The sequence below is a fragment of the Oncorhynchus masou genome, chromosome 18 (genome assembly GCF_036934945.1).
Source record: "Oncorhynchus masou masou isolate Uvic2021 chromosome 18, UVic_Omas_1.1, whole genome shotgun sequence".
In the NCBI taxonomy this organism is placed as follows: Eukaryota; Metazoa; Chordata; class Actinopteri; order Salmoniformes; family Salmonidae; genus Oncorhynchus; species Oncorhynchus masou.
This window is the reverse complement of record NC_088229.1, coordinates 35,201,865-35,226,440: the sequence shown is the minus strand read 5'-3', so window position 1 is coordinate 35,226,440 and position 24,576 is coordinate 35,201,865. Positions and strand designations below refer to the sequence as shown.

Here is a 24,576-nt window from a genome sequence, read left to right as displayed (position 1 = left end):
TATGGAGCAGAGCGCAGACCAAGCCATAAGTTTTAAAGAGATACATGGCGCAATACTTGGCTGTCATCACACAGTTCCATGGTTAGTGCAGGCAATAGACAAGGCTATAGCCTACTATTGTACACTATTCTCCCTATTATAATTATATGTACACTAACCTTCCAACATTACCATGGGTTGAAGAACTGAATGTGGCAATTCTCAGAATGAATCAAACCACCGTTTTCTTTCCTGGTCTTTGTGGTTGAATCTGTGTTTGTAATTCACTGTTCGACCAAGGGACCTTACAGACAATTTTATGTGTGAGGTATAGAGATGAGGTAGTCATTCAACAATCATGTTAAACACTATTATTCACACAGACTGAGTCCTTGCAACTTATGTTAAGCAAATGTTTACTCCTGAACTTATTTAGGCTTGCCATAACAAAGGGTTTGAATACTTATTGATTCAAGACATTTCATTTTTTCATTTATTTGTAAAATTTTTGAAAAACACAGCTGTTTAACTACCCCCCCTCCCCCTTTCAATTAGTTGAAATGTAAAATGTTAAGGGTTATTGTTAAAGGGTGTGGGTGTATCACTGACTATTCACTGCAGTCACTGTGGTGGTAACTTCCTGTGTCCACTAGGAGGGCTGTTTTCAGAGCCAGTGAAAACATACAGTATAGTCACAGTAATGAGACAGGTATTTCACCAGATGAATAAATGTGAAGTATCCGGTTGGAGTTTCCATACACTATCAAATATGGTGTTGAGAAGAAGCCCAGTGGCCGGCATGATGGAGCGAGATGGATACTGACCAAGACTTTACTTTTCTTATCGATGAAACATTTGATCTCAATAAAGTTTTGCTTCCAAAACTAGAATCTGTTATGAACAGAGTGGATTTAGTTTTGTAGACTTTACCCTTTGCCAATGTTTCAAAAAGCATTGCTCAGAAGGAGTACAAGGGCATATTGAGTTACTGCAGAGTAGGCGTTCCCTAACGGAAATATGCAAATACTTGTAGTTAGGCTCTCGCTAGCTCAAGCTTGGCTCTGCCCACCTCCTTGCTTATTTTGTCCATTGTGAAAGGCTGTTGTCTATCTTGGGTGAGTTATAAAACATATTAGGTATAGTCTACACTAGCCCTACACTTGGGTGTATCACTTCTTTCATTTTAGCAAGCTCTGTACATTATTTTGATAGTGCACAAGTTCTTACAAATGCAGTCATTACAAAAAGCCAAATACACACATTTTATACTAAGTTTTCATTATACAAGTCCTGTTGCACAAAATCGTTGGATATATTCAACTAAATAATACATTTGTAGTAACATGTAAACATGTTATTTAATACAAAACACATATAAAGCAAAAAAGTACTCTATATTAAACTGAGGATTTTCAGAATATGTGCACCAGGTTCTGTAAAATATACTCAAGCCTTTCAAAACAGTCCTGGAGTCTAAATGTAGAAAACTTCAATAAAATAGTCATTCTCCAACCACCCTTCTGTTCCATGTTCCATTGAGTGAGTCCAGGCCTACACATGAGTCATTTAGCAGACGCCCTTCTCCAGAACGACTTACAGTTAGTGCATTCATCTTAAGATAGCTAGTTGGGACAACCCCATATCACAGTAAGTACAGTTTTGCTCATAGCTATCAGCAAAGTCAGAGCTAGTTTCTGTACAGCACTTTGAGATATCAGCTGATGTAAGAAGGGCTATATAAATACATTTGATTAGTAAGAGGGAAGAGTGCAGTGCGAGTCTTAGGTCATGAAAGGCTTTTCTTGGATGGAGGGGACAGGGGGCTGCAGTGGGATTATTTAAACAGTTCATTTTCAAAACATGGGCAGGGACTCTGCTGTCTTAGCTTCAGTGGGAAGCTGGTTCCACCATTGGGGTGCCAGGACAGAGAAGAGATGGACTGGGCTGAGCAGGAGCTGCCATCCTGTAGGGGTGGGATGGCCAAGAGACCAGAAGTGGCAGGTCAAAGTACTTGGGTCGGGGTGTAGAGAGGAGAGCAGAGTCTGAAGGTGAAGAGGGGCAGTTCCTCTTGCAGCTCCATAGAATCCAACGACACTGCCATCTACTGACAATATTATTTATTACATTTTTTTAGTTACAATATTTTTATTCGTAGACAGGAAAACACTTATGCCTACCTAACCATATGTTAATATTACATTAGTCCATTATAAAATAAATTACTCTGAAAGGGAGCCAACAAGTATCTGCATGCATTTTGTGGATAGAATTGTGATCAATCTTTGCAGAACAAATAGAAAACCTAGGTGCAAAAGCAGAAATACAAACATTGTAAAAATGCTAATCAGTAAAATTGAAATATTTTCAGAAAACATATCTTAAGATGCTTAGTCAATGCATCAACATACTCAATACCTACCCCTCTAGAACAAAACAGGAAAACCTCGGAACATTGTCATAAAAATGTAAATGACATGTTATCACTGGAATTATTGTATTTTGGGACTAAACATTCAATACAGAAAAGAAATGCATTTCCTGCAGGTAATAAAACATGACATACATTGCATTTGGAAACTATTCAGACCCCTTGACTTTTTCCACATTTTGATACGATACAGCCTTATTCAAATTGATTAAATATATTTTTTTACCCTCATCAATCTACACACAATACCCCATAATGACAAAGCAAAAACAGACTTAGAAATGTTAGCAAGTGTATTAAACCTAAAAAAACCAATAACATTTAAATAAGTATTCAGACTAGGGCTGCCAAAGTTCACGTGTTAATGTGACTCGTACTTGACTTTATTATTTTGATAGCATACAAAGTGCTTACAAATGCAGTCATCACAAAAAGCCAAATACACACATTTTATACTAAGTTGTCATTATACAAGTCCTATTGCACAAAATCGTTGGATATATTCAACTAAATAATACATTTGTAGTAACATTAATGTAAACCTCCCTTCTACCCAGTTTGGCCAGCTCAAGGGAGTGTCTTGGTGGTTCCAAACGCCTTCCATTTAAGAATGATGTAGGCCACTATGTTCTTGGGGACCTTCAATGCTGCAGACATTTTTGGTACCCATCCCCAGATCTGACATGCACTGACAAATGTGGGACCTTATAGACAGGTGTGTGCCTTTCCATATCATGTCCAATCAATTGAATTTACCACAGGTGAACTCCAATCAAGTTGTAGAAATATCTCAAGGATGATCAATGGAAACAGGATGCATCTGAACTCAATTTCGAGTCTCATAGTAAAGAGTCTAAATACTTTTCATTTTTCTACATTTGCAAACATTTCTAAAAACCTGTTATCGCTTTGTCATTATTGGGTACTGTGTGTAGATTGATGAGGATTTTTATTTATTTAATCGACTTTAGGATAATACTTTCTGAATTAACTGTAAATATGACAACTCAAATAAGAGTTCTACAAGGCTGAAGTTATGCAATGCAACACATTGGATTTTGGAAAACAATTCAGTCCAACTCAGCCCATGTTCTTTCTAATCATTGCAAGAGCAGCCTCCTTCTCCTTCAAGAGTTCTTTCAGTCGTTTGATTCTCTCATGACGCTTGATTTCTTCAGGGTCCATGAGTGCTGTAGAGCAGAGATAACTGGATGGGATCTCTCCAGCCGTACTACTTCCCTGCTCACTCACAGTTGAAGGACATTGGATCTCCACAGATGTTAGCTCTTTATCTTCCATTTGAGCCTTTGTGGACTTTCTACCCTTTCGTTTAGCTGATTTTGCAATTGCGAAGGTACTGCTCCCTGAGGACCTGGTGTTTGGTGGTTTAGATGAACTAGGCTCCTCTTGTGAAATGGATGATGAGCTCATTGCTTTCTGTTGTACTAGTGTTCCAGTCACCCCACACGGACACGCTGTGCATCTTTTCCCTTTTCCCCTTCTTCTTCTAGAGTTCGGCTTTATGTTGCTTGCTGTGCCACAGAAGGGCCCAGGAGCGCAATCCATAGCTTCAGCGTTTGTTTGTGGGTGGACAGATGGAACGGGTGAGTTTGAGCTTCTTTTTGAAATATGTACTGGATTGATTTCTGGCAGAGGTTTGGAAGGGACCCCTGTTTCAACTGCGGTGGAAATTAGATAATTGACAGTCGGTTCCTCATAGCCAAATATATGTTCAGCATCAGATAAGATGTCTAGCTGAGGACTTGGACTGGCGAGGGGCTGCATTTTCAACTGAGGACTTGGACTGGCGAGGGGCTGCATTTTCAACTGAGGACTTGGACTGGCGAGGGGCTGCATTTTCAACTGAGGACTTGGACTGGCGAGGGGCTGCATTTTCAACTGAGGACTTGGACTGGCGAGGGGCTGCATTTTCAACTGAGGACTTGGACTGGCGAGGGGCTGCATTTTCAACTGAGGACTTGGACTGGCGAGGGGCTGCATTTTCAACTGAGGACTTGGACTGGCGAGGGGCTGCATTTTCAACTGAGGACTTGGACTGGCGAGGGTCTGCATTTTCAACTGAGGACTTGGACTGGCGAGGGTCTGCATTTTCAACTGATGACTTGGACTGGCAAGGGGCTGCATTTTCAACTGAGGAGTTGGACTGGTGAGAGGCTGCTTTTCCAGCTGAGGAGTTGGACTGGTGAGGGGCTGCTTTTCCAGCTGAGGAGTTGGACTGGTGAGAGGCTGCTTTTCCAGCTGAGGAGTTGGACTGGTGAGGGGCTGCTTTTCCAGCTGAGGAGTTGGACGGGTGAGGGGCTGCTTTTCCAGCTGAGGAGTTGGACCGGTGAGAGGCTGCTTTTCCAGCTGAGGAGTTGGACTGGTGAGGGGCTGCTTTTCCAGCTGAGGAGTTGGACTGGTGAGGGGCTGCTTTTCCAGCTGAGGAGTTGGACGGGTGAGGGGCTGCTTTTCCAGCTGAGGAGTTGGACTGGTGAGAGGCTCTGTGTTTTCTAAACTTTCAGATGCATTTTTAACATTTTCTATTTTCTGTCTTTTAGCATCTATTGGGCAACTACCATCCTTCCTAGTTGCAGAGACCTGTGAAACATCAAGGTGCTTAATTTATAGAGTGGGGAAATACAGTAATACATCTTGAAAATGCTGTTCAAATTAATGGTACAACAATATACATTTTGTCTCGAAATTCAATCGTGACAATCTATTAGGCTAAGGTAGACCAACAGTACCTCATGCATTAGTAAGTTTTAGAAAAGTAGAAAATCATCAGTTACCTCTGTTTCCTTGTGTTCCCTCTTTTTTATCAAAATGTTTGATCCCTGTAACAATTTGCGAATAGCCTCTATGGTACGTTTGTTTGTGGTCCCAATCCGAGGAAACGCCTTAGGGATAGCCTTGGGTTTAGCGTCAATCCTCTCCAAACATATTTTCACATCAGATGTGATCCCAAACATCTGTTTCAGCAGGCGATCACAAGTTTCCAAGGATCCCATGTCCAACACAGAAATCCGCTGCTCAGGGATGGGATCTAATGAGCTCTAAAATTGGGAATGATCAAGATTAAAAGCCTTGGTGAGTTTACTTTATTGTACTGAACAAAAATATAAATGCAACAATTTCAAAGATAGTACTGAGTTACAGTTTATATAAGGAAATCAGTCAATTGAAATAAATGTATTAGGCCCTAATCTATGGATTTCACATGACTGTGCAGAGGTCCACCCACTGGGGGAGCCAGGCCCAGTAAATCAGAATGCGTTTTTGCCCAGAAAAGGGCTTTATTGCAAACAGAAATACTCCTTGCCCCCTAAATACTGGAGACATCTGTGGCATTGTGTTGTTTGACAAAACTGCATATTTTAGAGTGGCCTTTTACTGTCCCAGCACAAGGTGCACCTGTGTAATGATCATGCTGTTTCATCAGCTTCTTGCTATTCCACACCTGTGAGGTGGATGGATAATTTTGGCAAATAAGAAATGTTTACTAACAGGGATGTAAACAAATGTGTGTACTTTTTGTGCACATGGAACATTTCTGGGAAACATGGGACCAACACTTTACATGTTGCGTTTATATTTTTGTTCAGTGTAGTTATCCTACTGATCATGTAGTAATCTGAGTAATGGGTTGTCTTACCTTTTCTTTGTGAGTCTCCATTTCTGTTTGGAGAGAGGTACTTCCAGTAATGTTGTCAATTTCTTGCGTGGCAGGATGGTGCTGGCTGTTTCCAATTCCCTGGTCAGTGGCATCATCCTGGACATTCCCCATTTCTTGGGTTGAGGCACTGGGATGACTGCTTCCCATTTCCTTGCTCGTGGCATTACCCTGAATGTTCTCTATTCGGATTCCAGTTGCACGGCCATGAAATCTTTGAAGAATTTTCCTATACTGACCAGTGATGTTATGCTGGCGGGAGTTCAACTCTTGGCCTGTTGCATTACCTTGACAGCCTGCCATGTCTTGGGCAGTGGCAATGCTCTGACACTTTTCTATTGACAGGCCAGATACTTTGTTCTGATTATCCATTATCTGGCCATTCAAATGATCTTGACTGCATAACACTTCTTGTTCAGCTTCCAAGTCATTCAGCATATGAGCCATTTCCTTGTCTTCTTCAGCTACTTTAGACACTGTTTTGGGTGGAAGGTATGAGACAAATATTACATTGGAGTCTTCATCCTCATCGACTTCAGACTGTCTGAAAGGTTGCCTTGTTACGTCCCTTGTTGATACTGCCTGATATGTAAGGTCATCTTGGGGATCATCGTCACAGAGGTCAATGATGTCATCTGGTATAACAATGTGTTTAGGATCTGGTCTGGTTTTATTTGAAAATTGTGATCCAAGTGAGGAGCTTAAGGGTAGGGAGGGTGGTAAGCTGATTCTCTGATTGAATCCAACACTTTCTGCTGCCTGTGTGGTGGAGTCACCCATGTTCCTACTGGCCTCCAAGGGCTTTGATGGTCGGTTACAAAGCTCAGGGGTTTTCTTGGCAACAAAATACACCTTCCCATTGTACATCACTAAGGCATTGTCCTTCTCTTGGCCAATTCTTGTCTGACTCTCTTGGGAAGGTGAACACTTTTTTGCTGCGTTTTCACAGGGTTTGGTGGCTTTTTCCATCTCTGCCAGAGTTTTCAAAATATCTGAGGTCATAGAAGAGGAATTCACAGGAACAAGGCATTGAGCAGGTGAGCCATCTGCCTCCTCAATCACCCACTTAATAGGAGTGACCGGTCTTTTGCCATCCTTAGCAGTAGTAGAACACGGTGTTGAGCCTGATGATGAGCATTTAGAATGTGTCTGGCCAGATGGCCTTGGAAGTAGGCTGAGGGAGAGGGGTGCCTTCTGAAATGTTGGACATAATGGAGTACCACCCGGTTTCATGGTTTGGACAGGGGACACATAAAGAACCATTGGCAAATTCGAATTTGAGGCACAGCTGGTTGATGAAGTAAATATCTGCCTCTTTATGGCTGGGGGGAGTGCGGATGCTGGAAGGGTTTTCACTTGAGCATTAGGAGGAATTTGAAGATATTGTCCATTTGGAAGCGCTGGAGATTTCACAGTGACTGGCAGCTGATCCTTATTCAAAAGTGTTAGCTCAGGTGATGTCAAGGATGCACTTTGGGCTACTTTTGTTGTTACTATAGGAGTCTGGATGCTCACTGATTTATATATTCCTGTCAGATTGGTTGGATTTTGAGAGGTACTCATGTAAAATGACCTTTTATTCACCGATTGTCCTTTAGCTGTGGGTCCCAGAGTAGACATGTTAATCTTCGAAATTGATGGCACATCCAAGGTAAGATCTCGTTGAGGTTCAGAGATGTCCCTCATAGTGCTTGTTGGTGATCGAACAAACTGTCCGTTTACTTTTTGAACAGGGATCAGTTTCATAACATTTCTCCCATCAGTTCCCACAGCTGGCATCGCTTGGTAAAAGACACCTGTCCCACTGAAAAGGAAAAATGTCATACATAAGCATTTCACAGCAAGACAGTTCGGGCAATTAAAATCAATTTCTTGAGCGTTTTGATCATCTGTCCCTATAAAAAAAATAGGCCTTTGTGTTTGATACAATAGACGATCAATACAGGCCACCTCTTAATTGAGATCAAATCAATGCAGTTAGATTTGCTTGTATAGAACAGCTGCTCGCTTAATCATGCATTGACACATCACACACTTTCCTTTTGTTGAATCTCACTTCCTACTTATTTGTTTTATATGTTTCCTTTGTCTTTAGTCTGACGTTTTTGTATAGGTTTTTGATTCTTGTGTTTCTTTAATAACCTCTAAAGCATCTTTGGATCTTTGAAAAGCTTATTATTATTATTTATAGTGGTGGCTGGAAGCTTGCCTGATGACAAATCCTGAATGTAATTCCGCTGCTCTATAGATTCTTACATACATTTAGTCTGAAACTGCCATCTTTGAAATAATTTGTGTGAGGGGTGTACATTAGCGATTGGTTAGATTTGTTAGAGACGATCCAGAGTATAAAAGAATCATCATGTACGCCAGCTCTGGCCCAACCCATTGGTTTCTGGGACCAATCAGAATGTGTTCTCATTCTAGAAATCATAAGGGGAGGCAGGCAAATCCAGAATAATCCTGGAGAAGAAACGTCAGTTGGCCGGGGCGATGTGGATGGGTAGCCAGGCAAGCCAATGGGGCCAATATCCATATGGTTCCATGTTTGCCATGGTACCATATTGAATGTCCATATAGTTCTGTGGTTGCCATGGCTTCGTATTGCAGCGTTGACTGTTTACTCCTGCTAATTTAATCTATAATGAATAGTTATAATTGTTTTCTATGTACACATTTTACGTCAACTTTTATTTTATGGTAGATTATCAAGTATAGATGGTAAATATATAGAAATTCTATCTAAAAATGCTAAACTGGTTAATCAGACTTCATAAACCTGCTCAGCATCCCAGAGGTACTCATTGACATTCTTAACAAGTTTTCAAAAGAGGCAGACACCCATTACTTTGGACTTCAAGGATTTCGTTAAGGCTCTGGATATACTTCGCCAGAGAGGAGGCCAGAGAGGGAAGAAAGCAGGTCATAACTCCGGCTATATTCAAACTGTTTGATATAGATAGACCCTCCTCTGATCTGAGTGTACAACCCCCCCCACCTTCAACCAGTTTTGCAAAAGCACACACCCAAGGAAAGTAAATACTGTCTACACTCAGTGTTTTTATCAAATGCACAGTCTGAGTGGAGAATGAGTGAATCAAAATCTGACATTGAAATCATTTCTGAGACATGGTTTAGTGGCAACTCACCCACTGAAATGTTTGACATTTAGGGCTTTACAACTTTCTCCCGCGCTTCTGAGGAAAGGAATGAGGGGGAGTGGCAAAAAAAGTTGTTTTCTCCACAATTTCGTAGTGTCCAATTGTTGTAGTAGCTACTATCTTGTCTCATCGCTACAACTCCCGTACGGGCTCCCTACCGACCAAGCCCTCCCTAACCAGGACGACGCTAGTCCAATTGTGCGTCGCCCAACGGACCTGCCGGTCGCGGCCGGTTACGACAGAGCCTGGGCGCGAACCCAGGGTCTCTGATGGCACAGCTGGCGCTGCAGTACAGCGCCCTTAACCACTGCGCCACCCGGGAGGTAGATGGTTAACTTAAGTTATAAGCAGTGAGGTTGCATGCAACACAAAAGCCCCTGCGACACGGGGGGCTTAGAGCTTTAGGGGGCCCAGGGACTGTATTGAAAATCAGTCTATATTTAAGAATACCCCGGTATACGGTATATCGCTAAAGCCTAATTCATACAAGACCATACAGACTGCCCAGGTCTTCACAAGTGTTGCAGTGTACTCTCCACCTGACTCACCCTATGCTGAACAAGTCATTGCCCAGCTGGTAGCCTGTTGACTCCCTGCGAGTAAAACACCCTGCTATTGAAGTTATCATTGGTGGTGACTTTAATCAAGTGAGCATGGACAAGCTGTGTAGAGGCCACAATCTTGAGCAGATCCATAAAACCATAAGGGGGCAAAATATTCTTGAACTGATGATCATCCACCTATCATCCGTCTACTCTGAACCTGCTATTTCTGACCCACAAGTGACCACAGTGTTGTTTCAATACAACTTATACTGAAGAGGTCAAAAAATCATACTGTCAGAAAGGTATTCAGGCCACTGCAAGACTCATGTTCATTTGTTCATTTGGGCAGTGGATCACCTCCCACCACTAAGACCCACCACCTCAAAGTCAGATGCCAAAAGAGAAGTTCGCTGCCATGTATGCTTCTCTACAATGAAAAATAGAGGATCACTTCCCAAAAAAATCCGCTTGGCTCCATTTCCATGATAAGCCATGGATAACCCCAGAGAGAAAGGCAATGGTCAGAGACCGGCAGAGAGCATTCCATAACTAAATCACAACCCTATGGAAGGAATTAAGGAATAAGGTGCAAGGGACATTTTTTTTACTGGAAACGCAAGATCCTGCCCAGTGGCATAAGAATATCAAAGACTTAGCCAACCTCTCCCAAACTGAGGGAACCTGACAATAGACATGGTACAGAAAATTCAATTAAGAAAGCACTATCAAAAGCAGGGATTGTAACCGGTTCAGAGAACAGAACCAAAAACCAGAAAAATACGGGTTTTTTCAAGGAACAGAACCTGGAACGAAAGTGCTCCATACTGTTTCAAAATAAAACTTATTTTAAAATCCAGATGAAATCCCAGACAGACTAATAAAGGAGTTTGCATATGAACTGAGCAGAACACTGTCTGGCATTCTTACCTCTCTCTACAAGAAGGCATCATACCTGAAAAGAAGCTATAGTGGTCCCCATTCCTAAAACCAAACCACCCTCCATCAGTGAAATACGGCTCACTACATCACCAAGCAAAGTAGCTGAGAGCTTTATAACAGAATGTGTTCTGACTACCCCAGATAGACACCCAGCAGTACAGATGTCTGCAAGGCTGAGCAACAGCACACTGTCTGGTGGGTCTAACCAACAGAGCTCTTCAAGTCCGAGGATAAGCATAGTTCCACTTGCTCCCTGGTGACCACTGACTTTGGCAAAGCCTTTAGATGTGTCTGCCACAACCTTGCCACCACCAGGATGTTAGAGCTTGGGCTTCGACAATCACTCGCCAGATGGATATGCAACTTCCTCTCCAATAGACAACAGGTGGTGAGGTATCATTGTATGCTGTCTGTCAGTAATCTCTTGGCCTACCTCAAGGAACTCTGCTTGGTCCGCTGAATGTTACGGCATACATGAGTGCAGCCAGGAAATCAGCAGTCAAGCAATGGACATTTGTGGATTACCTTAATTTATTAGAAACAAGAACACCAAAATCCACTTGCACCATTCAAGAAGACCTGGCTGACCTGGAGAAGTGGTCAGTGGGGAGACACATGCTCCATGCGCACTTCACTAAGTCACCACCCACAATACCACCTGTCAATCAACAACACAGAACTCTAGAAGGTAGAGGTTATCAAGATCCTAGGAATCTTCATTCAAGGCGTTCTAAGAATGACAACACAGGTAGAGCACATCGGTGAAAAGGCCAGCCGACGTCTGTTCCTCTTCCGACGCCTTAAACACTTACACATCCCTAAGAAGGACTTGGTAATGGTATTCACCACCTAAGTCCGACAAGCGGTGGAATATGCTGCCCCAGTGTGGCATGCAGGGCTAACCAAAAGTCTGACACCATCGAGAGGGTCCAGAGAAGAGCAGTATGCATCGTCATGGGCACAGACTACACCTCCTACTCAAATGCATGCACCAATCTGGACCTACCATCACTCCACAAATGCAGGGATAGTCTCTAAAGATCCATCGCAAGAGCTTATCTAAAATCCGATCCCTACCACCACAATTTAGTTGAGACCAACTCCTCAACTAAACTGGAACTGAATCATTGCAGCACTGAGCGTTTCCGTTTTAGTGCCATCCCAGCCATGGTTCGCCTCAACGGTTGACAATGAAACAATTGTTTTAATTTCCATGTTCTATTGTCTACAGCTGTTGCATATCATTTTAATATTCAAATGTTCGTTGTACTCACAATTCAGCATGTTGCTGCCATTTGTACAATGTTCTGTTGAAAAACACTCTCTCAATATCTCAAGTAGAGGTCGGCCGATTAATCGGAATGGCCGATTAATTAGGGCTGATTTCAAGTTTTCATAACAATCGGAAATCTGTTTTTGGACACCAATTTTGCAGATTTTTTTTTTTTTTTTTTTACACCTTTAATCTTTATTTAACTAGGCAAGTCAGTTAACCTCTTGAAACTCTAGGGGCGCAATTTCATTTTTGGATGAAAAACGTTCCCGTTCATTTTGTCACAAAAAGATGCTCGACTATGCATATAATTGATAGCTTTGGAAAGAAAACACTCTGAATTTTCCAGAACTGCAAAGATATTGTCTTTGTGTTGGTGCGTCTTTTTCAGCTGCTGGTATTTTTCCATGCGATTCTGAGGGGAAAGCAGGCTTCCACGAACTGCATATCAATGAAGAGATATGTGAAAAAACACCTTGAGGATTGATTCTAAACAACGTTTGCCATGTTTCGGTCGATATTATGGAGTTAATTCGGAAAAAGTTTGACGTTTTGGTGACTGAATTTTCGGTTCGTTTCGGTAGCCAAATGTGATGTACAAAACGGAGCGATTTCTCCTACACAAAGATTCTTTCAGGAAAAACTGAACATTTGCTATGTAACTGAGAGTCTCCTCATTGAAAACATCCGAAGCTCTTCAAAGGTAAATGATTTTATTTATTTGGTTATCTGGTTTTTGTGAAAATGTTGCGTGCTAAATGCTACTCAAAATGCTAAGCTAGCTTAGCATACTCTTACACAAATTAGTGATTTGCTATGGTTCAAAAGCATATTTTGAAAATCTGAGATGACAGTGTTGTTAAGAAAAGGCTAAGCTTGAGAGCAGGTGCATTATTTTCATTTTATTTGCGATTTTCAGAAATCGTTAATGTTGCGTTATGCTAATGAGCCTGAGGCTTTATTCACGATCCCGGATCCGGGGTGGGGAGTATCAAGAGGTTAAGAACACATTCTTATTTTCAATCACGGCATAGGAACGTTGGGTTAACTGCCTCGTTCAGGGGCAGAAGACAGATTTTCACCTTGTCAGCTCCGGGGATTCAATCTTGCAACCTTACAGTTAACTTGTCCAATGCAATAACGACCGTTGCACTCCACAAGGAGACTGACTGCCTGTTACGCAAATGCAGTAAGCCAAGGTAAGTTGCTAGCTAGCATTAAACTTATCATAACCACTAGTTAACTACACATGGTTGCTGATATTATCTAGCGTGTCCTGCGTTGCGTATAATCTGACTGAGCATACAAGTATCTAGGTATCTGACTGAGCGGTGGTAGGCAGAAGCAGGCGCGTAAGCATTCATTCAAACAGCACTTTCGTGCGTTTTACCAGCAGCTCTTCGTTGTGCGTCAAGCATTGCGCTGTTTATGACTTCAAGCTTATCAACTCCAGAGATGAGCCTGGTGTAATCGAAGTGAAATGGCTGGCTAGTTAGCGCACGCTAATAGCGTTTCAAACGTCACTCGCTCTGAGCCTTGGGGTGGTTGTTTCCCTTGCTCTGCATGGGTAACGCTGCTTCGAGGGTGGCTGTTGTCGTTGTGTTCCTGGTTTGAGCGACGAGTGGGACGGAAGCTATACTGTTACACTGGCAATACTAAAGTGCCTAAAAGATCATCCAATAGTCAAAGGTTAATGAAACACAAATGGTATAGAGGGAAATAGTCCTATAATTCCTATAATAACTACAACCTAAACCTTCTTACCTGGGAATATTGAAGACTCATGTTGAAAGGAATTACCAGCTTTCATATGTTCTCATGTTCTGAGCAAGGAACTGAAACGTTAGCTTTCTTACATTGCACTTTTACTTTCTTCTCCAACACTTTGTTTTTGCATTATTTAAACCAAATTGAACATGTTTCATTATTTATTTGAGGCTAAATTGATTTTATTTATGTATTATATTAAGTTAAAATAAGTGTTCATTCAGTATTGTTGTAATTGTCATTATTACAAATAAAAAAATTGTCCGATTAATCAGTATCGGCACTTTTGGTCCTCCAATAATCGGTATTGGTATCGGCGTTGAAAAATCAAAATCGGTCGACCTCTAATCTCAAGCCCAGATTGTCATAAAGTTATGTCTTGCCAGGCAGTGTTACTTTGGGAGGTGGGATATAGGTTTCCTATTTCTTTGTGCGATTAGCAGCTATGAAACAAAATAGCAGAAATACCTTGAAAACATCTACTGCAGCATTTTTCTAACCCTAACTCACACTCCTAACTCATACTTGACTTTTGACTATTTATTTGCAAATGTAATGCTCACACTCTAAAGCCCTGAAAATTGACCACCCGCCAACATGGCAGGTGAAATAGACAATCTTACCCACCAATATCTAAATCTACTCACATTTGGCAGGTGTTCATTTTATGCCCTGCTATTATTCCCGACCACATTTGTGAAGGAATAGTGGCAACGTCAAACATAGCTACTCCAAACCAGTTGATGGCGCTATAAAACCTTCACCAGTAAATTTACTGAACAGATTCATTTGAATTGTTATGCGTGCACTAAGGAAGGATTGTAGCTAGTATTAATGATATTACAATAAATTCACATGGTGGCACTGTTGCAAACATCTTTGCTATTGTGCTAAAATTTGAACACTTCCAGTAAAATGTTCCCTGAATCAAGTGTGTGTGGTATTCAAATAAAATAAAACAGTTGTGTCTAGGAGCCTTCGTTGCTACTTGCAGCTATATTTACAACTTGAATTTGTAGCATGACAATTGATTTTATAAACTCATTGCTTCAATCAGTAGTAGAAGAGCAATATTGTTATAGAGCAGTAGTTCATTGTTATAGTCTCTGTTATAGCTCAATACATGTGTGCAATGTGATGGATAGCCTTGCATAGCCTAATATTTCCTTTCATTGTTGGGGAGTAGCTTCAGTTCAGTCTACTTTCAGTGGAGTTCAAACTCCTGATGTAGGCAAACCCTTGTGGGACATTGATTACAGTATGTTGCCCTAATCCTGTAGAAAAAATTATGGTAGCCAATAAATAATAAATTGCCAATGTATTATTTCATTTAAAATCATTAAGTTGTCCAGTAAAGCCTAATTTAAACTGGGCACTGTGGAATAAAGCTACCGCACCCCCACAAACTGTTTTTGGTATAGGCTACAGCTGAGGGATGAGGTTGGGGAATCCCTCTCTCATAGAAAGTGTTCTAAATGCCAAGGACTGACAGTCCATTACATCCAAGAGATATGGTTAAAACGTGGTCCTATGTTGAAACTGTATATTGTTTTCATTCTTGCTGTTTGTAAACAATGGAGTAATAAAACCTTGTATATTTTGGGTTATTATAAAAAAAGAGGGATAGAGGTTAGTCTTCCAGAATCAATGGCTTAATATCAATAACTTAAATGAACATCAAACAGCTTCCCAAATTCCAGACTGTACATTTGTTTATTTTGATTGCACAAGACTGGGTCTTTAAAACTTCTTCGAGATCGGTGGCCCCTGCACGGGACGATTGAGCTAACGTAGGCTAATGCGGTTAGCATGAGGTTGTAAGTAACAAGACAATTTACAAGGACATAGACATACCTGATTTTGGCAGAAAGCTTAAATTTTTGTTAATCTAACTGCACTGTCCAATTTACAGTATCTACTACAGTGAAAGAATACCATGCTATTGTTTGAGGAGAGTGAACAATTTGAACATAAAAAGTTATAAATAAACAAATTAGGCATATTTGGGCAGTCTTGATACATTTTAAACAAATGCAATGGTTCATTGGATCAGTCTAAAACTTCACATACATTGCTGCCATCTAGTGGCCAAAATGTATATTGCACATGGGCTGGAATAATACATTATGGCCTCTCTTGCATTTCAAAGATGGTACAAAAAAAAATAACAAAATACGTTTTTTTCCTTGCATTATATTTTACCAGATCTATTGTGTTATATTCCTACAAACTTCAAGGTGTATCCTTTCAAATGGTACCAAGAATATGCATAACCTTGGTTCAGAGCCTGAGCTACAGACATTTAGAAAAAAGGGGCGGATCCTTAACAATAGCTAAACCTAATCTCATTGTCTTAAAATCTGTCTAATTTTAACACAGCAATCAGCAGTTGAAACTAACAAACCAATCAAATTCATAGAGTTATGGATACAAAGACTGGCCATAATATTAACATTCTAGTTTTAACCATGTTTTGAGGCTTTATTCGTGTGTTACATTTACTTTGGAGTAATATTTTGGGTTCTGATGGGATAGTTTAACTAAACTCATGAGGTATTTAAATTATACAAGTTATATTCAAGAATCATTGGGTACATATTAATTTATAAATCCAAAAATGGATGTAGCTGTCAGATTGTCCCTTAAATGAAATGTATTGCATTTGAATCGTTTAGGCAGGGCTAGGCTACTTCCTTAAATTCCAATGTAATCCTTTCTTAAATTCAATTGAATTCACCCATTTCAAAAAAGATTGAGACCAATCCTCAAATTACATGTTTTGATACACAGATTAACTGTTTATTCTTACCTGCGACACGCGCCTTGAGATGCCATCGTTTTGCCTTGATTACTGTATGAGATATTCAAGTTACTCATGCTATCTAAGGTAGCTAGCTAGGTAGCTAACTAGTCTATCGAACCAGACAATGTCGGCAGTGTGAAGCGCCAAAAGGCAGCGGGAACCCCTTCTTGTAGTTTATATCAAGTTACATGCTTGCCTGACAGAAAAATATGGTAACGTCGTAGGCTATCTAATGTCTGGTAACGTCGTTTGTTGACGGCTGCGCCATCTAACGTTAGCTAGCTAGCCTAGAGCTGTCGGTCTCAGTGATTGAACAGCTCAGGCCAGGGTAACGCTTCGTTACGTTGCTTTTGTATAAATGACTGTCTAAATAGCTAACTCATCTAACTTACATTAGTGCCTACCAGTGATGTACTTTCTCCTGGAAAATAATGTCACTTTCCAAAACTAACGTTATCCAACTGACTAAATAACATATAGCTATCGTCAATCAATTTCCGTAGATATCCTTTTTTTTGCGTTACACTTCCGTGAAACGTTACCAGGGTGCACATTCAAGAAATTGAATAATTCAAGTTCATCAACAGCATCAGAATTCCGCGTATAAAAGGCTGTTTGCAAGAGTCAATTGAGACCAGTATTTGTATCAAACTGTAGAAATCAATACAGCAGTATATTTCTCTCATCTCTATTCAAACCAGAGAGCGAACAGAACAGATCAAAACAACGTTCATAAAACATCGACGATCTTGAATCCCCACTTGAGACGGCTACAATAATAAAACATAACTTCCGGGGACAATATACAATTTCCGGTGTGATTTGGAGACATCTTCGGGCCGTTTTTAGAAGCGTTGCAGAAGCAATTGCTCATGTTATGTTCAGTTATTTAATTGTACCCCTCCCCCTCCCCTATAAGCTTGCAGGGCTGGGTTTTCATTGCTTGCTGGAAGCAAATAGCCTACAGGGAAGCACTAGCAGTGTGTTAGGAACATATATAGTTATTTTATTAGGCTATTGGATGTCTGAATGGGTGAATCGATTAACCCATTTTCTGTATTTCGGGGGCATTAATTCTGTGGGATCTTTGAATTTTCCAGGTTAAATTCCCCAAATTCAAAGAGGTGGCTGATTTTTATTCAATTTATGTGACATGCAGCAGAACATTATTCCTTGAATATATTGAAACACGAGCCCTTTTATAAACCAAACATTTTATTGAAATGAGCCAAAACGTTTTAGCCTTGTGTTCTAGTCATGGGGCCAGGGTTCCGATCTGGAAGCATGCTTTCCACTGTGCTCAGAAGGCACTTTCCGTACTGCAGTTTAGATGAAGTCAGGGGCGCCACCTTGATTTTCAAAGTGGGTGAGGCATAATCAGGTCAGGGTCCTCCCCCAGAAGTTTTCGGGGTATTTAAAGCTCATTTCCTCTATTTAGAACAAAAAGTAAGCAAAAATGGCCACAGTCATCAAACTGGGTAAGAGATCAATATTAAATATGCTAATTTAAGGATAGGTGTCCCGTCAACGGGGCAGTTGCAGCGTCGTGCCACAATCGCAGATTTTAGAGAAACAACAAATGTCGGGACATATCATATAAGTGTCTTATATCGACTGAAAGTTTAAATTCTTGTTAATATAACTGCACTGTCCAATTTACAGTAGCTATTACTGAGAAAAAAAATCGATGCTATTGTTTGAGGAGAGCTCCTAACAACAAATCACATTTTTCACCGTGATAGGTTTGATAAATTCATCTCTAAATGTGAAATGTGTACTTACATTGTGAAATCTTGCTCTGATTTATCATCCCAAGGGTCCCAGAGATAATATGAAGTGTCATTTTTTTTTATATCCTAAAAAGGTCCATATAGCATGCACAATTGATTTTGTATTTCCACTCGTTCAATTTGCAAAGAAAGGAATCTGTGAAAATTTAACTCTAAACGTTGTTTCAACCAGTCAAATTACATTCGTATTTATTCCTCAGAGATTCTAGAACATAACCAGACTTCTCACTATATCATTAGGAGTGTAGTATATCCTATAGGACACCAAATGTGGGCAGAGAACGATGCCTTCATGGAGCGCCGATGACACGGGCGGTCTTCACTTGATTGACTGTAACTTGGTAAAATATGCACCAATCGGGGTCAAACAAAGCTAGCGAGATAGCCAATGAGCTGGGCTTTACGGGTGTATGCGGAACCACCCTACCTGTCGCACAATTTTGCTGCTAACCTTGTGCGACAGCAAGCCTTTTCCTTCTGAACAAAAATTGCAAGAATGTGGAAGTTATGAAGTTATGAAAACTGGGTGTTTTGCAAATGTTGAACTTACAATATGGCTACCAATACTGAGAAAGCTCAAGTCCAAGTATACAGATTTGACTATATTCTTGCAGAAAAATGCAATGTAAATGTCTCCTTCACAATTTTCCCAAATGTACCTGGGTGACTTCACACTAAATGTCATGTATCTCCCTTGTACTTCAAATTATCAGTCTGAAACTTTGCACATACACTGCTGCCCTCTTGTGGACACCATCGGAATTAGATGGAACGTTGTATCATTCACTGATATTGCTAAAATACTGCAAAACTCACCTGAGCTCCATAGACTGGTCTTCCCTGGCTGTCTGACCCTGCTGGGACCCCTGTCACCAACTGATTCTTCTAAAACATGATGATAGTATAGTATAGGTGTTGGATACTGACTGCACTAGAGGGCTGCATTCCCGTGGGATGCCTGCGGAACTGCGGGTCCCGACAGAGATCATTTTTCATGATGCTGGAATGGGATGTCAGACAGATGACTTTGGGTTAAAAATATTTTTGTTGTCCCACAGACTATTTGGAAACGGTCCACTTTCTGCTTTGTATGCGTTAGCCTACCTATTGTATTAAAAACACATATTTTTTGCATTATTCACACACAGAATTCGCTGCTTCAACTACAGTAGCCTACCTCTTCTAGTTGTGCGTTATCAGCTCTCTAAAGCAGATGACAGCTACAAAGAAACCACAGAGAACAATGACTGCAGTCCAAACAATTAAAAGACACACCCTATCCCCTCAGACCTCAAATTAAGTGGATACTTCTGATGACGTATCATTACGTCTGACGAGTATACACTTGTGGGGCAAGGGGCGAGGGAGGGAGGGAGGACAAGGTCCCTAAAACACCTAAAGATTTTGCAATTGTTTCAGATGCCATTCCCTCAGGTGTTGCTTTATTATTCAGGAACGTGTCAAGACCTGACCTCAGAGCCTACCTTCCGTTGACCCTGTTGACTCATCAGTAGGAAAGATCTGTTTCTCTTTTGGTCCATTCAACAACATAGCGATACGAACCTTGTTTCAGCAGGATGCTTCATCTTTACCTTATGTCATGCCTTATTGGAATGGATTTATTGATAATATTTATTGGGGAAAAGTTTGGATGTTGCCACACACATACCTACTTGTTAACAAAATTAAGGAAGTTTCCTTTAAAATTATTCATAAATATTATCCTGCCAACCACTATATGAAGAAGTTTAAGGAAAACATCAACTCAAATTGCTCCTTTTGTAATGACCACCCGGAAACAGTGTTGCATCTTTTTTTGGTATTGCATTCATGTAAGAAAACTGTGGCAAGACATCAGTAGATTTATAATTGAACACATTTATGAAGATCTTACACTATTGTGGAGAGATGTACTGCTTGGATTCTTTACCTACGATAGAAATAAGCTGAAACATTATGTAATTAATTTCCTTATTCTTTTGGTCAAATTTCATATTCACAAATGTAAATTTACAAACAAAAAAACACATTTTCTTACCTTACAAAAAGAAATTGAGCTGTATTTTAAGACAATTAAATACCCCACTAACAAAAAAGCTGTTAGAATTATAAGTGTATGTGTAAGTGCTGTGTAACTGGCAGCTGGGAAGTCAGGCGCAGGAGAGCAGAAATGGGTAACAGCCGGAGCATTTTAATGATGCAAAAAACAAATGCCACCCAGAACAGCAAAATACGGGTTGAAACAACCCGCCGCCAACCAGACAGAAATGCACAAAACACTTACAACAAAAAATTCCACACACAGACATGGGGAGAACAGAGGGTCAAATAATGACAAAACAAAAAGAAAATGAAAGGTGGATCGGAGATGGCTAGAAGACCAGTGACGTCGACCGCCGAACGCCGCCCGAACAAGGAGAGGAGCCAACTTCGGCAGAAGCCGTGACAGTACCCCCCCCCCCCCCTTGACGTGCGGCTCCAGCAGCGCGCCGACACGGGCCTCGAGGACGACCCGGAGGGCAAGGCGCAGGGTGATCCAGACAGAGACGGTGGATCTCCCGCAGCATTGAAGGGTCCAACACGTCCTCCACCGGGACCCAGCATCTCTCCTCCGGACCGTACCCCTCCCACTCCACGAGGTACTGAAGGCCCCTCGCCCGACGCTTGGGAAACCAGTATGGAGCGATTGGCGTATGCCGGGACCCCCTCGATGTCCAAAGGGGGCGGAGGAACCTCCCGCACCTCAGACTCCTGGAGCGGACCAGCCACCACCGGCCTGTGGAAAGACACATGAAATGAGGGGTTAATACAGTAATTGGGGGGGGGGGAGCTGTAACCTGTAACACACCTCAGTCTCCTCAGGACTTTGAACGACCCCACAAACTGTGGGCCCAGCTTCTGGCAGGGCAGGCGATGGGGCAGGTTTCGGGTCAATAGCCAGACCCGGTCCCCCGGTGCGAAAACCGAGGCCTCACTACGGTGACGGTCTGCGCTGGCTTTCTGGCGCATCGCGGCACGCTGAAGGTGAATATGGGTGTCGTCCCATGTCTCCTCCGCGCGCCAGAACCAGTCGTCCACCGCAGGATCCTCGGTCTGACGCCAAGGAGACAGAACCGGCTGATACCCCAGTACGCACTGGAAGGGGGAGAGGTTAGCGGAGGAGTGGCGAAGCGAGTTCTGGGCCATCTCTGCCCAGGGCATGAACACCGCCCACTCCCTCAGCCGGTCCTAGTAATAAGACCACAGAAACCTACCCACATCCTGGTTAACTCTCTCCACCTGCCCTTACTCTCGGGGTGATCGAGACCACCAGACGCTCCATGAACGCTCTCCAGACCCTCGACGTGAACTGGGGACAACGGTCAAACACTATATCCTCAGGCACCCAGTAGTGCCGGAAGACGTGAGTGAACAAGGCCTCCGTAGTTTGTAGGGCCGTAGGGAGACCGGGCAGAGGAAGGAGACGGGAGGACTTGGAGAAACGGCCCACAACGACCAGGATCGTGGTGTTCGCCTGTGAGGGAGGGAGATCTGTGAGAAAATCTATCGACAGGTGAGACCATGGCCATTGTGGAACAGGTAAGGGGTGTAACTTACCTCTGGGCAGGTGCCTAGGAGCCTTACACTGGGCGCACACCGAGCAGGAGGAAACATAAACCCTCACGTCCTTGGCCAAGGTGGGCCACCAGTACTTCCCACTCAAACAGCGCACTATCAGACCGATACCTGGATGACCAGAGGAGGGTGACGTGTGAGCCCAATAGATCAGCCGGTCACGGACAGCAGACAGAACGTACAAACGCCCAGAGGGACACTGGAGGGGAGCGGTCTCTGCACGTAACGCCTGCTCAATGTTTGCGTCCAGCTCCCATACTACCGGCGCCACCAGGCAGGAGGCCGGGAGTATGGGAGTGGGATCCATGGGCCGCTCCTCTGTGTCGTACAGCCGGGACAGTGCATCTGCCTTGACATTCTGGGAACCTGGTCTGTACGAAAGGGTGAAAACAAAACGGGTCAAAAACATGGCCCACCTTGCCTGGCGAGGATTCAGTCTCCTTGCTGCCCGGATGTACTCCAGATTGCGGTGGTCAGTCCAGATGAGAAAAGGGTGTTTAGCCCCCTCAAGCCAATGTCTCCACGCCTTCAAAGCCTTGACAACAGCCAACAGCTCCCGGTCCCCCACGTCATAGTTTCGCTCCTCCGGGCTGAGCTTCCTCGAGAAGAAGGCACAGGGGCGGAGCTTTGGTGGCGTACCTGAGCGCTGAGAGAACACGGCTCCTATCCCAGCCTCGGACGCGTCCACCTCCACTGTGAACGCCAAAGAGGGATCCAGCCAACTTGACACAATTGACACAAACTTGACACAATTTCTATTACCCATTGCTCTTATCGACGCCATTTCCGGTCACAACCTGCAGACTTGTTTACGTGTTGCTGTGTGTTTTGTTGCCAACCTTACTTTGCTACTTGACAACTTTATGGTTTTTACTTTTTAATTACCGTTTATATTTTTGGTTTTTCCCTCAACTTTTTTTTCCATTCAACTTTTTCACTCCGGACGCTTTATCTGGACATGGTTCGTCAGGACCTCCAACAGCCGAAGCTAAGTAGTAACATTAACATGATGCCTTCTAATTGCAGTCGCTGTACTCATAATATACAGGAGAACAATCGCCTTACGGCGAGGATAGCTATGCTACAAGCCCAGCTTCAGACGCAATCGTTAGGCAAGGGTCATTTCAGTGTAGGAAAGGATGAAACAGTGTCTGTGCCACCAGTAAGTACAGATAGTAGCGTTAGTATAAATCCCCTCGCACGGTAACAGCAGCCGGACAACTTTCTCACGGTTTCTGGAGGGAAATGCTGTAGGAACGCTCAACCGGTGTCGCTCATTCAGCCGACAGAGACTTTCAACCGGTTTTCCCCATTAAGCAAGGAGTCTGAGTCAGAGGCCGAGCCTTCTCTTGTCTCTACTCCTCCCGTTACGGGGCCTGAGAAGCAGAAGCTTCCCACCATTAGCTCTGACAAATTGAAAACTCTAGTCATTGGCGACTCCATTACCCGCAGTATTAGACTTAAAACGAATCATCCAGCGATCATACTGTGTTTTCCAGGGGGCAGGGCTACCGATGTTAAGGCTAATCTGAAGATGGTGCTGGCTAAAGCTAAAACTGGCGAGTGTAGAGAGTATAGAGATATTGTTATCCACGTCGGCACCAACATTGTTAGGATGAAACAGTCAGATCACCAAGCGCAACATAGCTTCAGCGTGTAAATCAGCAAGAAAGATGAGTCGGCATCGAGTAATTGTCTCTGGCCCCCTCCCAGTTAGGGGGAGTGATGAGCTCTACAGCAGAGTCTCACAACTCAATCGCTGGTTGAAAACTGTTTTCTGCCCCTTCCAAAAGATAGAATTTGTAGATAATTGGGCCTCTTTTGGGCACTCACCCACAAACAGGACCAAGCCTGACCTGCTGAGGAGTGACGGACTCCATCCTAGCTGAAAGGGTGCTCTCATCTTATCTACCAACATAGACAGGGCTCTAACTCCTCTAGCTCCACAATAAAATAGGGTGCAGGCCAGGGAGAAGGCTGTTAGCCAGCCTGCCAGCATAGTGGAGTCTGCCACCAGCACAGTCAGCGTAGTCAGCTCAGCTATCCCCATTGAGACCATGTCTGTGCCTCGACCTAGGTTGGGCAAAACTAAACATGGCGGTGTTCGCCTTAGCAATCTCACTAGGATAAAGACCTCCTTCAATCGGCTCATGGCTGACTGGCGGCTCTGGCGGCTCCTGGCTGGCTAGCGGCTCTGGCAGGTCCTGGCTGGCTAGCGGCTCTGGCAGGTCCTGGCTGACTGACGGCTCTGGCAGGTCCTGGGAGACTATAGCGGCTAAGGACAGACGGGGGACTCTGGCGGCTCAGGACAGACGGGGGACTCTGGCGGCTCAGGACAGACGGGGGACTCTGGCGGCTCAGGACAGACGGGGGACTCTGGCGGCTCAGGACAGACGGGGGACTCTGGCGGCTCAGGACAGACGGGGGACTCTGGCGGCTCAGGACAGACGGGGGACTCTGGCGGCTCAGGACAGACGGGGACTCTAGCGGCTCAGGACAGACGGGGGACTCTGGCGGCTCAGGACAGACGGGGACTCTGGCGGCTCAGGACAGACGGGGACTCTGGCGGCTCAGGACAGACGGGGGACTCTGGCGGCTCAGGA

The 24,576-nt window shown here is 43.1% G+C and overlaps 1 protein-coding gene across 1 annotated transcript; it reads right to left on the bottom strand.

The window, feature by feature from the left end:
• Positions 1 to 796: 796 nt before the first annotated feature.
• lrif1 (ligand dependent nuclear receptor interacting factor 1) lies at positions 797 to 17,331 on the bottom strand. Its single transcript, XM_064923109.1, has 4 exons — positions 16,575 to 17,331; positions 6,063 to 7,884; positions 5,200 to 5,463; positions 797 to 5,005 (listed from the first exon to the last, which is right to left on the bottom strand). The coding sequence occupies exons 1-4, from the start codon at positions 16,640 to 16,642 to the stop codon at positions 3,488 to 3,490; spliced, it is 3,672 nt and encodes a 1,223-aa protein (XP_064779181.1). The 5' UTR covers positions 16,643 to 17,331; the 3' UTR covers positions 797 to 3,487.
• Positions 17,332 to 24,576: the final 7,245 nt, after the last annotated feature.

Bases quoted from the DNA above. Each gene is read 5' to 3' on its own strand.
- lrif1 (XM_064923109.1), bottom strand. From the start codon at position 16,642: ATGAGTAACTTGAATATCTCATACAGTAATCAAGGCAAAACGATGGCA. The intron at 7,885-16,574 runs GTAAGAATAAAC...TTTCCTTTTCAG, and splicing joins TCTCAAGGCGCGTGTCGCAG to TGGGACAGGTGTCTTTTACC. The intron at 5,006-5,199 runs GTAACTGATGAT...GATGTTTCACAG, and splicing joins GGGAACACAAGGAAACAGAG to GTCTCTGCAACTAGGAAGGA.